Source organism: Hippocampus bargibanti, linkage group LG09 (genome assembly GCF_051943395.1).
Source record: "Hippocampus bargibanti isolate YZ-2025 linkage group LG09, ASM5194339v1, whole genome shotgun sequence".
In the NCBI taxonomy this organism is placed as follows: Eukaryota; Metazoa; Chordata; class Actinopteri; order Syngnathiformes; family Syngnathidae; genus Hippocampus; species Hippocampus bargibanti.
This window is the reverse complement of record NC_142742.1, coordinates 5315001-5330132: the sequence shown is the minus strand read 5'-3', so window position 1 is coordinate 5330132 and position 15132 is coordinate 5315001. Positions and strand designations below refer to the sequence as shown.

The 15132-nt window shown below is 41.6% G+C and overlaps 1 protein-coding gene across 1 annotated transcript in view; it reads right to left on the bottom strand.

The window, feature by feature from the left end:
- spred1 (sprouty related EVH1 domain containing 1) overlaps nucleotides 1-13321 on the bottom strand; it is a 40455-nt gene extending 27134 nt beyond the window's left edge. The window contains exon 1 of the mRNA XM_089004595.1: nucleotides 12536-13321. Within this exon, the coding sequence (XP_088860721.1) occupies nucleotides 12536-12567 (32 nt within the window). The 5' untranslated portion in view covers nucleotides 12568-13321. The remainder of the gene's footprint in view (nucleotides 1-12535) is intronic.
- Between the last annotated feature and the right edge of the window lie 1811 nt (nucleotides 13322-15132).

Genomic DNA, 15132 nt, shown 5'->3' with positions numbered 1-15132 from the left:
GAACACAAAGTTCATTTCAATTATATTCTCGAAAGTACACCGATTCAGACCATGCCACTTAGCTGTGAAAAACCACAGGATGTTGTTTGCTTTCCAAATATGATTCCGGTCCGTGTAGTTAAATGTGCTTCCCCCCCCCCCCCCTTAATGCGGCCCCAAGCTTGGACAGCATTGGCCCCATGGCAAGAGAACAACAACTTTCCTCACAAGTTCCCAGCACCACCGGTTCTGCTCACACCTTTTTTACAGCGTGGAAGAAGCTGTGTTCCACTTTACACTACAACCCCAGGGTTCAGCACAATAAAAATGCATTTTGGACCAATTGACAATTGGGTCGTTAAAGCCCCCCCCCCTGTACCCCCACACTTCAATAAAGGACGTAGGGGTGACGGGCCCAGGAGTGGTTGTCAGTCAGGCTGGGTCCCTGGGGTGAACAGAAGGCAGGCGCTGGTGTCGCTCATCCGTGACCAGGGAACAATGACCAGGACCTGACCCTTCAGAAGTACCATCTCACACATGCCAGCATAGGGACACTTACAGAGAGGAGGAGGGTAGAGGGGTCTTGACCCCAAAATGAAGTTAAAATCTTTTTACTTTGGCACTCATTCTGGTACAAGGCGGAAAAGAAGAACATCAAAAAAATTGTGAAAAGAAAGAAGAATTGTGGTTGAAACTTCTCTTTTTTTTCAAAACCAGAATCAGAAAGCCTTTAATCGTCCCACAATGGGGAAATGTATTTATTTTTTTATTTTTTTATTTTACAGTGTGCCAAACACACACGTGAAAATTTAGACCGGGATGGTGGTGACAAAGGCTGTCATCCATGCCCCTCGCTGGGCGCAAACAGTCCACTGGACACACAATCGAGAGCGGAAGCACATCAGCTGGCCCGGGCACTGAATGGGGGAAATGACGGAAGGGGGGGGGGGGTGGAAGAGAGAGAGAGAGAGAAAAGAGCTTCCCCCTTTCCCCAAATTATTCCAAGTCATTCTGCTGGGTGACTGACTTCATTTCCGACGAAAAGCAGGAGAGAAAAACAGAGGGAAAGGGGGGTGAGGGTCAGGGGGGGGAGGAAAATGTAATGGAGGACTGTGGGGGAAGAGGTGGTGGCGGATGGGAACAGGGCGGAGACCAAGGTGACGGTCAACAGCTCCCGACTTACATGTGAATGGAGCCTTTTTTATTCACAAAAAGGATGTGCGCAGGCTTTCGCCGCCTCTATAAAACGGGGCGTTTGCATTGAGGGATTTGGCGATATTTGACTAACGTCTTCCGTCTAATGGACGTCGGGCCCCAATTAGTCACTGGGTGTGTCATCCACTTATAAATACTTGCCCTTAAATGCACGTACCTCCTTTTTCCTCTCCAGGAAAAAAAAACACTGGTTGTAACTGTATACCTCAGTTCATAGACACTGATTGCTAGCCAAACCAGCAGCATGGCACTGAAAATATATTACAGCCTTAAGATGTTGGAAATTAGTTGCCTGCAAACGATGAAGAATCAATACTTTTTTTTAACAGTAAATCGATTTGACTGACCGGTAATGTCACTGTGCGGTGTTCTGTGGGTCACCATATTTATATTTCACCATAATGATGACATCTATTCTCCTTTTGCATGACATGATGTTGTTTGAAGCTATTTTTCAGAAATGTTTCAGACCATTCCGATTACTTTTTACCATTCCAATGACCTAAATGTAACTGCAACCTCAATAATATAATCCTACCATTGAAAAAAAATGTTGCATTAACTCATTCACTGCCAGACGTGCAAAAAATGTGTCCACTCTAGTGCCAGGGTTTTTGTCATTTTCACTCCAATTCCAGGATCCACAGAATATTGAGTTTGAGGAGTACATAATCATTCAATGCAGCGTAAGAAACTGCATACTCTGTTCTTTCATCAGAAAAAAAAAAGAGTTAATTCCTAAATTATACGGGTCTGGAGTTATCTGAGCTTGAAATGGGGTGGCTGTACAAAATACGATACAATACATCATATTTTCCGGTGTATAAGGCGCACCGGAGTAAATGGCGCACCCCCAATGAATGCTGTATTTTCAAAAACGTTATATGGGTCTGCAGTAATATGAGGTGCAAATGGGGGCGGCTGTACAAGGGAAAAAAAACATCGCCAGAGGTCTGACCAGCGCTTTATCGGAACCCCCTACCGCTTGCAAGAAAAATCAAAACCCGAAAAAATTTGGGAATGACAGTTAATATTTTGGAATTAGATGTAACGATTAAAGTGTCCTTCTGATCGGACCTAGATTAACACGATACCACAGGTGCTAATGAATGGCGTATGCATGAAAAAGACACCTCGACCTGAAGCAGCAGGTGAATAAACAAACAGCCCGTGGCTCTTTGAATCAGAACGACAACATCTGCTGTTGGGGAATGCGAGTGCATGGAGCATGATGGTGTTGTGTATATTTTTATATATACCTGTATATGTATTTTTTTAAGCACAAGACAAAGTGGGACGTTGTGGTGAAGGCGTGATGGTATAGCACGTGCGGTCCAGGCGGGCCAAGGCCTCGAGACCGGCTGCTCTAGTGTGTGGCGGAGAAGGGGGATCCTGGGACAAGCATTTCCTAAGTGGACAAAGTGGCCGTTTGTCCGCTCGCTCGGGCCCATGGCTCACTAGGCTCCAGTATGCCATCATGCTTTTTTTTTCTTGTGTCTCTGTCTTTGGCTTCCTATCCTGATGGTGGGAGGAGGGTGGATGGCAAGTGGGGTGAGGGTTGAAAGAAAGACACGAAGAGGAGAAGGAAGAGGAGGAGTGACGAATGAGAGGAGAGAGAAAGGATGTGTCCTGAGCCCTGGGAGCCGGCCAAGTCGCCCTCCCTTTGCTCCGTTCTGTCTCCCTCTGCTACCAAAAACCCCTCCCCGCCTGCCTCTTGCTACACAATGGCTGCTTCTCTGCTGAAATTTCACGTTATTGGATGCCGGGGCCTGGAGTTTTGTACTCTCACAATATCCAGGCAGTGGAGCATGCTGTAGGGGAGACACACTATGCAAGCTAAGAGCATGAAAACAATTCCTTCCTTTCCATTAACATCAGAAAAGGGGAGAAAAGTCCTCTACCCCAAACATTTTTTTTTCCATCTCCCCATCGCTCATACGTGGATCTGTAGCAAAAACTAGAGAAACATTGTGTGACTCCACTTAAGACACTTAAGAAAGTTATAGAACTTTATAAGCGTTTGTAAGGTAAAGACATTAATGACTAAAAATCATTGGCAAAATAATCAAGCTACTTATCCCAATCCGATTGTGTAGCTTATCCTCTATTCGGATCGTGGTAAATGAATGGAGGGGTGGGGTTAGGGGAGTCAGCTAAACTAGGTTTAAAACAAATCAAGTCAGATTTTGACACTGAAGTAAACGTAGCGTTCAGCTAACTATCGCAGATAAACAACAACATGCAATCCAGAGCACGACCGTCGATTTCAGCAGTGCCATCGCCAGCTAGCTAATTAGCCACGGTTCAAGCGATTTAAATAAGCAGCCAACTTGAAGGGCAGCGCTAAACAAATGACATGACCCAAACATGGATGCAGAGCAAATTATGACACAAAGTACCACCTCGGGGTGCTTTATGTTAGCCATTAACAAAAGGCGAATCTGTAATTGGACAATGTTCACCAAAACCGTCTGCGTTTGCGCGGCTGCTTTATTAGCTGCGTTGAAAGACAATACTTTGCCCGTAGGAGAAGTGAAAGAGAAATGTCGTCGTATCTTCTTGCAACATGGTGCTGGTGACTCATCTCTCTCACAAGAACATTCGGGCAAAGCTAGCAACTGACTCAGGGAAAAATAATTCCGCAGCACTAAACAAAGAAAATACATTTAAACAGATATTTTTTTTTATAAATCGGTCTCATGGACAAAATGGCAAAAACGTGTTTATAGAATAGCCAATTGTCATCAAGCTACATTTTTTCCGAGAGCAAAGAAAGCATCTTGAATGCTGCTCGTGCTCCGTTATTGAGACAAAACTATACGTTTTTATTCAAGAATCCGTTCATGGGTTTAAATATTTGGTCACGGTTGTTTTTCACATTGGTCAGAAGGGCTTTCGCAACGCAAAGTCTGAAATGAGGGATGTCCGTTTTCAATCACAAGGTTTTCATCTGATCAGTGATTGGGGCAAAAAGTTTGGTTTGGTTGGTTTTCAGAAAATTTAATAAGGTCAAAGAGTGGCCGAGTGATAACAAAGAGAGAACTTGTTTCTTTTCAGGGTGCTACAAAAAGCAACTGAAATGTGGATTAACACGTCATAATATAAATGGAGATTAACATTTAATAATTACAGGTATATAACACATATACATATTTGTATGTATATTTGTTCATAATTTCAGAAAATTTTGATGTATGCTTTTTTTCTTTAATACATATTGCTAAGTTATCGACAGAACCTTGAAACGAAAAGTTTGGATACCCAAAAACGATAACCAGGAGATAAAATGTCTATTTCTTTATTTACACGTGACGAAAGGAAAACAAACTACAATCAGACTAACTCATTCACTGCCATTCCCGAATTTATTCGGGAACTGAAAATATAACGTAGAGTGCCATTCCTGAATTTGTTCGGATTTTGTTTTTTTCTTGAGGGGGTGCCGATAAACAGCTGGTAGGACCTACGGCAACGTTTTCCCTTCCACAAGGGGGCAGCATTTTACTTTTTTTGCATATTAGCGCTTTGCACCAGCTTCAGCTGTTGTTCAAGCGCTATAGTTATATTTTGGACAGCTGCCCTCATTTTAAGGTCATATAACACCAGACCCATATAACTTAGGAAGTAACTATTTTTTTCTGATGAAAGAATCAGAATCAGAATCATCTTTATTGACAAGTATGTAGAACACACAAGGAATTTGTTTCCGGTAGAACACGCTGCACTAGTATCGTTGTCAAAAAAACTGCTAAGTGGCACTATACAGTTCCATTTTGGCTAGAAGAGATTCTAATGTTTCTTATGCTGAATTGAATGTCTATGTAGTCCAAAAAGTCACTATTCTGTAGGGCCTGCAAATGGAGTGAAAATGACAAAAACCTTGGCGCTGGATCGGACACATTTTTGCACGTCTGGCAGTGAATGAGTTAAAAATCAAGCAAATTGTGTTCGTGAAAAAGGCAGAAAGTTTATTTTATTTTTGAATCAGCAATGGGTGATATTAAAAAATGAAATAAATAAATGAAAATGAAACCCATCACCACTTAAACATGGAAAACAAAACTGAATACGTTGATCTTAATTTAAAGCACACGCATTCCGGTAAATTAAACCCTTGTGCAGGACATTACTCTGTGAGTGTGTGAGTCATCAACAGAAGAAGACGCACAAGTTTTGGCTGCTGCATAGCATCTACAGTCGTCTTTGATGTTAAAGCAGTCTCAATGGATTGTGATTCTAATTGTGGTGACTTGATAACCATAGAGGGGAGGGCGTAAGGCGAAAGGCTGGGAAGACGCAGGGATGAGGTATGAAGCATCAGGTCATACCAGAAGGAACAAAACTAGCATACTAAAGCAAATTGATATCGTCACCATCTCCGGTACAGAAAGGTTCACGATATAGGTTCCAACTACATTGTTTTCCAGCAATATTAGTGTAATTTTTCGGAAGAGCGGAACAGCTATGAACCAATGCCACCAAGTTTGCTGTCTCAAGAAGTAAGTAGCGTATGATTTGTTACGGGAAGCTCAGGTAAATCCACGCTATAAGCACCCCCGAGGGGAATAGATCGTATACGTTGACATCGTTTATCAAGAAAGTTTAGTCAAATGCCAAGCCCGATTCACTATAAATGTACTGGAGTCACTATAAACGTACTGTATAAACCAGATTTAAGTTGGAAACTATAGCAAAATGCCAGACAAAGACAACAAAAAAAATAAACATTATGGTTCTTCACCAAATGACTCATTGAGCGAATGATTAAATGAAGTGTAAATGATTTAAGATCGAAGTCCATCGTATGAGAAACACACCCACCGGCGAAATTACATTTGGCACGCACAGAAACCTCTTCCTGTTCTCAAAGGAGTTTTGGGAACTCCATCAAAGAAACAAGGTTTAGGATTTACATCTGTGCCCTTTTATGTCTGCGGCCTAGCAGGAAAGAACCATGTCAGGCCAGCTGCAAGCAGCGAAACTCAACAAGGCGCAGCCTTCATGGTCCCCACATGTCGCACAACTGCAAACAATATCCACGATTTTGAGCCGTATTGCTTAAAGCGTCTTCTCGCGGGCCCTGAGATAGGGTCTGTGATCATCAGAAGCAAACTATGACCGAAACAAACCCCATTTTTTTAATTTTAAATAGCACATTCTGGTGTTCTGCTTCGCAAAAAGCATAGAGGTCTTTATCTTAAAAGGCATAGGCCTGAAACGTGCCCTTAACAGTGCTGACATTTAAAGCACTGAACATACTCGAAGAGGAAATGAAAAATGGACGGGGGAAGTGGCTCAGCTTTTAAAATGTAAAGAATCCAGGCCCGACTCCAACCATGGGAATGGAACATGCTCTCCGTTCCGGGCAGTCCAAGCCGTCTGATTACTCAGAGCACCGTTGCCATTAATCACCCAAACAATCACACGGCAGCTTCTAGAACAAGCAGACACTGCTTCATAAATATTGCGTGCGCGAAAAGAAATTGAGGAAACCTCTCCCCATTGAGAGCAAATCATTCCGCAATACATGAGCTTTGTAGTTGAAGTCGAAATCTATTACTTTGAAAAATACTCGGGAACGTCTCGGGATAGGAACGGAAGTGCATCTGAACAAGTTGCCAACGGCTGTGATTGCCGTTATGCAATAGGACAAGTTCTTTCTTATCAAGATTCGAGTTAAAGATAATAGGACGACAAAGAGAAGTTGATCCTCTTTACGGGCGGATGTTTGGATTTGGATGGAGTGAGTAAATTGACTTGTTTCAAACAGTTGAACTGCCAACTAAAATAGCATTTAACATGACCTAAAATACTAAACAACAGCAATACTAATAATAACACAACAACCAGTTACCAGATTGACTAGCAATTAAATTTGCTAAATTGTCATGACCCTGTTATTAATTTTGAAAATATGGAGGAGCCTGAGATCTGTGGGTTTCTGCGCCCAAGCAAGATGCTAAGTAATGCTTGGCTATCCATTTCCAGAAGTGATGTCACGTGTCCCCAACTACCTGCACGGGTAATCATAACCCTGTCACAATAACCATTAGTCAACTTATCACTCAAAATAGATTTTTGTGGAGTCACATTCTAACCTTCAGTCGTACAAGCTAATTTAGAATCTTTTTCTCTGGACACGCTCTATTAAATGAGGACCTAGCTTATGATCCGCCATGGTGACCAACAGACTTCAATTGCGGTTAAGACCAGAAGCTGAAGTGTGTCATGGGTGTCAGCTCGCGTATGAATGTGACTACCAGTTTTTGTTTTGTCATAAAGTTTGTTCAATAAACCGATTGAAATGTGCACTGACGGCCGTGTCTTTCCTTCACCACTTCCAGGGCTATTACAAACCGTTTTAGCTAGCAGTGGAAGGATGAACCAAATTAGCTAGCATCCATGTGTTATCTTTTGTTGCCAATCGTGGAGATCCTGTTGCGGTGGACGTTTGTACTTTATCTTTCCTGTTTAAAGCGTGAAATTGTCCAAAACGTTGGACAATCTCTGTCTTTGTCTCGATGCTCACCATCATCCCACCAACTTAGTTCTCCATCAAAAAGATAACGGTGGTAAACAGGCTATTTGATAAAATGATGACAGTCAACCTTTGAGAGCAGAGAAACTGCTTTGTCTTTCTTTGTAAGACAGGGTTGCCGTGGTACACTTGATAGGATGGACGTATAAATGTCCCTATTGCTCTTGCGCATATTTGGACAAATTACGCAACGTTCGTAGTTACAAACGCCACTTCCTTTAAAGTTACAGAAGCAAAACCAGACATCTTACAGCTAAGGGTGCTTTGTGAAAAGGGCAGACACGTCTAGATCGGATCTAGATTGCTGGTAAAACGTGTTCAAGGTCACATCCAGTCGCCGGCAAAGACTCCAAAAATCTATTAAAGTAAAAAATAAAAAGAATCCAGGAATTTATTTTGCTTCACATAAGGGCTGCAGGATATCAGCAATTACCCAGGCCCGTAAAACATGAGGCCCAGCAGCTGAAGGAGCCGTTTCTCTTTGTCGTTTCATGTCTTGATGAGGGGCTGTTTGGAAGGAATGCGTTGAGAAAGCGTCGCCACAGGAATGGGAGTGCAAAACAGCCACAGGTGATAAGATCACAACACCCGCATGGCAGATAAAAACGCTGAGCTGTCAAATCAATCAAACAGATAGGAAGAGGACACAGTGAGGGGGGACCGCTGGAGATCACCTGACCGGGAACGAGACAATAGCGCCGCACAGCAGGAGTCGAGAGACAACGGGGGCCCTAACCTATACATGATCAGTTCACTACAAGCAATACATGGCCCAATGACCTCTCGCTCATAAAAGAATGGCGGAACACTTTATTGGTCGCCAATGGCGACAATACAACGGCTTTAGTTCTAATTACTTTTTACAACGCATGGCAAACGAGTCGTATGGCATGAAGAGATTCACTGATTAATCACAGGGATAGATTTGTTCCTAAATATATTAAACTAGTATTTTGAATACTTGGCTGAGAGTTCTTTGGTAGTAAAACTTGATGTTAATTTTAAAAAAATTGGACGAGGGGCCTTTTGGCAAAGTCAAATCTTCTCACCTTCTTGCTGCCTTTTCGTAATCTTTGTTGGAATACATCATGGGTTGATGGTGAAATGAAAAGGTGTTTACTTTTGAACTTAAAGAAAGGACAGCACTGTTTCCAATGAATTTGACTCCACTTTTCCAAACTGACATCATCGTGATCGTGCAATGGCAAGTATTGCTGACCCGAGTTATAGCTCGCGGGCCTCAACTGCAAAATATTTGCTTAACAATAAAATGAAAAAAGTATCTTTCAAAATCAGACAGAGATTTTACCATGGTAAAGTATTTCTTCGAGGATTACACAAAAAAAGACAAAAACGGGGAACGGTGATGAGCTTTTTGGACGATTAATTATATGCGTCAGAAACAAAAGAGGACAGAGCAGATCAAACGCTTTACAAGTGACGAGTTATTGACATGGTCACATCATGGTATGTGTACATTCGTTTGGACTATCTGCAATCATCCGAGGGCATGACTCGCATCTTGTGATAAATTTTAGTAGACAGATTACATTAAATTAAACTGATTCAGGACTTATGTAATAACGCCTTGTAATAAAATAAATGACAGCAAAAAATAAAATAAAAGTACAAAACTGCTTCATGCAACAAAGAGGGTACAGAAAGTGCTTAAGAATGAATGACTGTGTCTTTGTGTTGTCATATTGTCTTTGTGCTGTCATATTATGTTATTTAGTTTTTTTTTGTTCTTTTGACTTCAAGACGGCGCCGCAAGAGTGGCTGCCTTTCCAGCAGCTCATGTATTTTGTTTTTCTACTTTCATTCCTTTCATCACTTTGCTGCTGTGAAATGTAAATTTCTCCATTGCAAGACTAATAAAGGCAAATCCAATCCAATAAAAGAATAGTGACAGCCGTTGCAATGTTCTGTATCTCGCTCCCTCTGCGTTTCTATGAATCATACACCCAGCAAGACAGGTGGTGGAATCCTAGCAACAATATTTGGATCACTTCGCCATCTTAGCTGCCGCCATTACGCAGAGAGGAACAAACCACAGCACATCACGTAGGCTCTGTCGCAGTATTTCCCAATGTTCCTGCTGCCACTATTGATGACAAGCACGTGGGGGATAAAGTGGGGGCAGGAAAAGGTTTCAATCCATATACTGACGCTCACGTTTCTTTATATATATAAATATATATATAATTTAACAAACATGTTATACTGCTCGAGAGTCTAATCGTGACTGAGAGTAACAGTTACTGCAAATGATTCTGACGCTTTAAATGGAATTTGGTGGACTTAAATACATTTCCTATTGAGATCAATTATTGTCGAATCAATTGGACTCCACTGGTGCGGTCCTCGAACATATATCAACATAAGAGACAGTGTTGAATATTTTTACGTTACTTGAGTATGAAATAACAAAACTCTGAAATATGAATATTACAAACAATGAAACACAATTTCATCTAACACGTCTAATATAGAAATCACCCACTAATGTCATGGGGGTAAAAAAAGAATACACAGAAAAACAATACTATATCAGTTGATCCGTAATGACAATCAGATGGCATCTTGCGCAAAGAAAAAAAAAACAAAATGAGCAAAAGACGCCTTCACTCAGTGCTCCTTCTCAAACTGCACGACTCAAATGCGCATGGCCTTAGTCATACAAGCTACAACAAGCCGGTCAGTATTGAGTCGTGAACATTACCAAAACACAGGAAATTGAATACGCAAAAAAATACAATACATATTGATTGATTACAATGAATTGTAAGACATTGTTAGTAACTTGAAATATGCACATCTAACCTACATTCTTATGCGTCGACAGAAATAGCTGTCAACAAACTCAAATTCACCTTTTCTTGACTGAAGTACAATTCCTGGAAATGCTTTGGAGTATTCCTCGCGACAACAACTGTAGTTTTCTTTTAGATTTCACACTTTTTGTTGCTTTTTCTCCGGCAGATGCCATTATATGACAATGATAAAAACGATGCTAACTCTTGACTCCCGCAATGACCCTTCACACGCGCATGCGCAATTCATCTAAAGGAAGCTCACAGCTGGCACTGTGCCGATCGCCCGTTCTAAATTTAGATATGATCCTTCGCCATCTCGTGTTTTGAAAGAATGTTGGGTATTCACTATTTTGATGATTTTTTACTTTTATTGGAATCCATAATTTACATTAATAAAACGTAACCCGGTATTGGATAATGAAAACCGTAGTCATTACGGCAAAACCGGAGTAGATGGCAGGTATGAGTATGGTTTAGTGAGGTGTACAGGCTGTGGAGAACGTTTACATCATATTTGTATGGCATGTCAGAAAGGTTCCAGGGTGGTTTCAAGAAAGCCATACAGGTATTTAAAATCCACATTAAAAACTAAATAGTTTCCTCTTGGATGTCTCATGCACTTTCCCAGCCTTGAGGCATTCCTGGAGAGAATAGTTCGCACTACCACGTCTTCAAAACGAACACCATGAAACAAATATTTTATTTTTTGGAAACACTATAGCACAAGGATGTTCTAGAGAAGCCAATGAGAGTCAGATACCTAAGGCATCATCTGTTCTCGCACACTAAATGAATCAAACACCTCAGGACGTTTTGGTAGGCTCGTTGGTCGATCATCTGACCATCACGAAATGTGAAAAAAATTGTCGTTTGTTTGAAATATATCTTTTATGGCTGAAATGTTACCGTTACACCTGGTACGTCCATCGACCTTTGCTTCCAGAGCAAAAGATGGACCCGCACCCACATGCACCAATTCAGGTATGTTACATAAACGCGCAGTTCAAGGACAAAAGCATCTATGCAACATATCACCACCCCGCCTTCTTCGAGGCTATTAATGAAGAGATTCAGAACATGGGTGTGTTTGACACATTAAAAGCGTGACAGTGAAAATTGCTGGAGGGGGGAGGGGGAGGGGGAGATAGAAATAAAGGCAGCTGCATATGACTTCCTCTGTGACAAATACATTATCAAAAGACACAAAACAGTGTTGACGCCTTGCGCACAAGCGGACACAGAGAGAAATAGCGTGAAAAGGAAATGTGATCATTGTGTGACCATGGCTGCAATGCGAAACAGCGTACAGTTGACTGTGAATGGGGCCTGGCAGGTACTTTATGAATGGAGGGGATCATGTGACCGCAGCACCACCCGAAGCAGATATTTCTCACTGACTGTCAACAAGAGCGCAGAAGGGATCAGCGGTGTAAAACCATACCACCCTCCCTCCAACCCCCCAAAACGACAGGAAATTCGGGATACGAAATAATCACCCCTTTATCCGATGTGATTCATCGACTTACGTTTGTCACGATCGGTCGTCATTTTAAAGCAATTTTATGAATGGGGATATGTAAATCAGCGTGATTGAAGAAAAACATATCTTCCGCCTTTTGGAAATGAAACATTCAGTTTAAGGCGTTTGTTGTCATTTCGTTACGACGACGATATCCCAGTTGTTTATTCTTAGGGGTATGAATGCCTTAAAACATGGCGTTTTTCGTCCGTGTGGGATCGTCTACGAGATTTTAATCTACGTTCCATCGAGGGTTTTTTAACGAATTTCACGACACAGTGAGCGAGAATTGTTGAGGATTATACTCACGACGACACACATTCACGCCATTCAAAAATATACATTCACATTACTAGTGTCGTTTTTTATGAAGGGTTATTACTCGCGTCGTGTTTTATGAAGCGCCACACGCCAACCAGAAAAATGAAGGGGTAAAAAAATATGGTTACGGTGTGAATTTGTACTCACTCGTTGTTTGGATTAGTTGAATCTTCACTCATTTTCTTCCTCACGGGGATCCGAGTCCTAGCAGTAGCATCAACGGCGCTGTGACGGCGGGACAAAATACCACAAAATTCACCATTTTCCTCCACATACGTACAACCGAGCCCTGTTTTCTTTTTGCTGTTTATTAAGGGTGGGGTGCTCGGTTTAAAAAAAGGTGAGAATGCTCCCCCTCGATTAAAAAAATGGGGGGAAAGAAGTGGAGCTAGCGTTAGCCGTTAAATTGCGAGGAGGAAGAATGACAATTTCTCTTTCTCCTCCCTGGAAGTAAAATCCGACCATGACACAAAATTAGCCATCTTCGTTTCCAACCAAGCTCCGATTTGGTGGGGAGACAAAACAAAAAATGATGCAAATAAAATTTCCCCCGTTGAGTGTTTGGATATATCCTGAAAAAGCCCGTCACGTTCGGCGGCGCAATAGTTGTGGTTGGGTGTCGAGCATCCAGTCGCCAACTTGAGAGCTCTCCGGGACGACACTTGAAGCAGCGCCTTGTTGGAAAGCCAGCCTTGCTCCGCCAACGTGTCCGACTAATGTCCACTTCAAGGCAACCTCGACGCCCGGGAGGGAACTGGAAGGAAGGGAGGGATAAGGGAGTCGAACCACAAAATGGGGGTTCCTCCACAAATTCGCGTTAGAAGGGAGATGGGAAAAAAGGATTTTAATTTCCCCCCTCAGAAGTTGGCGAACAACTGCTGTAATCGAACTCCATTTTCAACACGGGGAGGGAAGGCATCGGAAAACTGGGCGGATGTGTCGACTTGCTCTCTCTGGTAGGGAGGGGTGGGTGAGAGACAGAGACAGAGAGAGAGCGAGAATTAAATCCTTCCGCAGTGTGCGAGAAAATGTTGAATTTTAACACACCGCCCGTCGTTCTCGGTTATTTCCGAAAAACTGTTTGTCATCCTGACTATTTAAGCTTCAAATTTTCGACAAACGACACGCGACAACCGCGTGTTTCCGCACTTGACGTCAACTAGTCCCGGCTGTGCTTTTCCCCAAAAAAAGAAGTTTCACTTCAATCACGCTTTGCTCCCACATCGCGCCGTCGAAAAGTAATCCAAACCGAAGGAATTTGGTCATTAAAATGTGTATATTTGCTCCATTGTTTCCTTCACAACCTGGAAATAACGAAGGCACGAGAGAGCGTATACAGGCACAACACGTAGAATCACATGAGATTCCATTCATGATTTCTGTGGTCAAAACAAACAAGATAGCTTCAATCCAGGATTTGTGCTTTAAAACTGTCACGTACATACTTTTCATTATTATTTCGAGAATAAATTGCAACAAAAAGTATACATTTAAAAATATTTTAATTAATGTGTATGACCGTAATTTATTTGAGTTGTTTTAGCTATGCTACATTCTCTATTTCACATACCTGTCAAAATATGTTTCCCCCGGTTTTTCTATGTTTTTTTTATCATTTCAAATAATGTACGGCGTACTACAACTTCTATATGTGTAAAAAATATTTTCCTTCACATTCCCTCAGATCCTCTTCCTCCCTCCACCTCTGCGTGCCCCCCTGCCCGTCTCAGCACGATGGGGGATAGAGCTTTCAGCGGCTCTTCCCCCAAACTCTGGAACTCACTTCCTCCCAACATTCGTAACATCGATTCTCTTCCCACCTTCATGTACCATCTCAAAACCCACCTATTTAAAATTGCATTTTCCGTGTAGCTCTTTCTCTTGTTTCTATTTATAATTTTATTTTATTTATTGTATTTTATTTGTGATTGTATTTTATTTATTATAGTATCTATTGATAGAACAATTTTAGATGTTGGATGTTTAAGGATGTGCATCTAAAATCGTTATATTACCTATTCTTGTCTGTGACTGTAAAGTGTCTTTGAGAGCTTTGCAAGGCGCTTAAAATAAAATGTATTACAGTAAAGTCTCGTTATATCGATATCGGTTATATCGATAGTACCGCTTATTACTATACTATTTCTATGAACGCAAGGAGAAAATTACATGCGCGCAGGGTCGGATATATCGATAGTCCTGGTTATATCGATATTTTTTCGGACTCCCGAGAATATCGATATAACGAGACTTTACTGTATTATTATTTAAAAAACGGTTAACCAATCTTACCAAAAAATGTGCCTCAAATCCTGTTCATCTCAACTGCTAGCAAGCCAACGACAATGCCGCCGCTGATTGCAACTATTGTCATGGCAAACCAGCAAAAGTAATCCTCAATTGTAGATACAGAATATATTTTTTATTGTTGCCTACGGTCAGGTTAATAAAAGCAACGAGTACATGTGCGGTAAGCTGTCTGCATTTGCGCTTGTGTTAGCATTTCTTTATCATTTCAAATAATGTATGACATACAACAACTTTTATATGGGAATTGTAATCATAAGGGCAGCTATTAGCCAAGGTTGACAGGTATGATTTTGAAATACAATGTCCTTAGGAAGCAGGCCAACAAAAGCACAAGACAGAATACGAAAGCAAAGAACAGGGTGTCGTCTGTGTGCATTCGTCAACCTGTGACTGGTTTATGGAGGATGTCATAAAATGGGAGGTCCCATCATCAT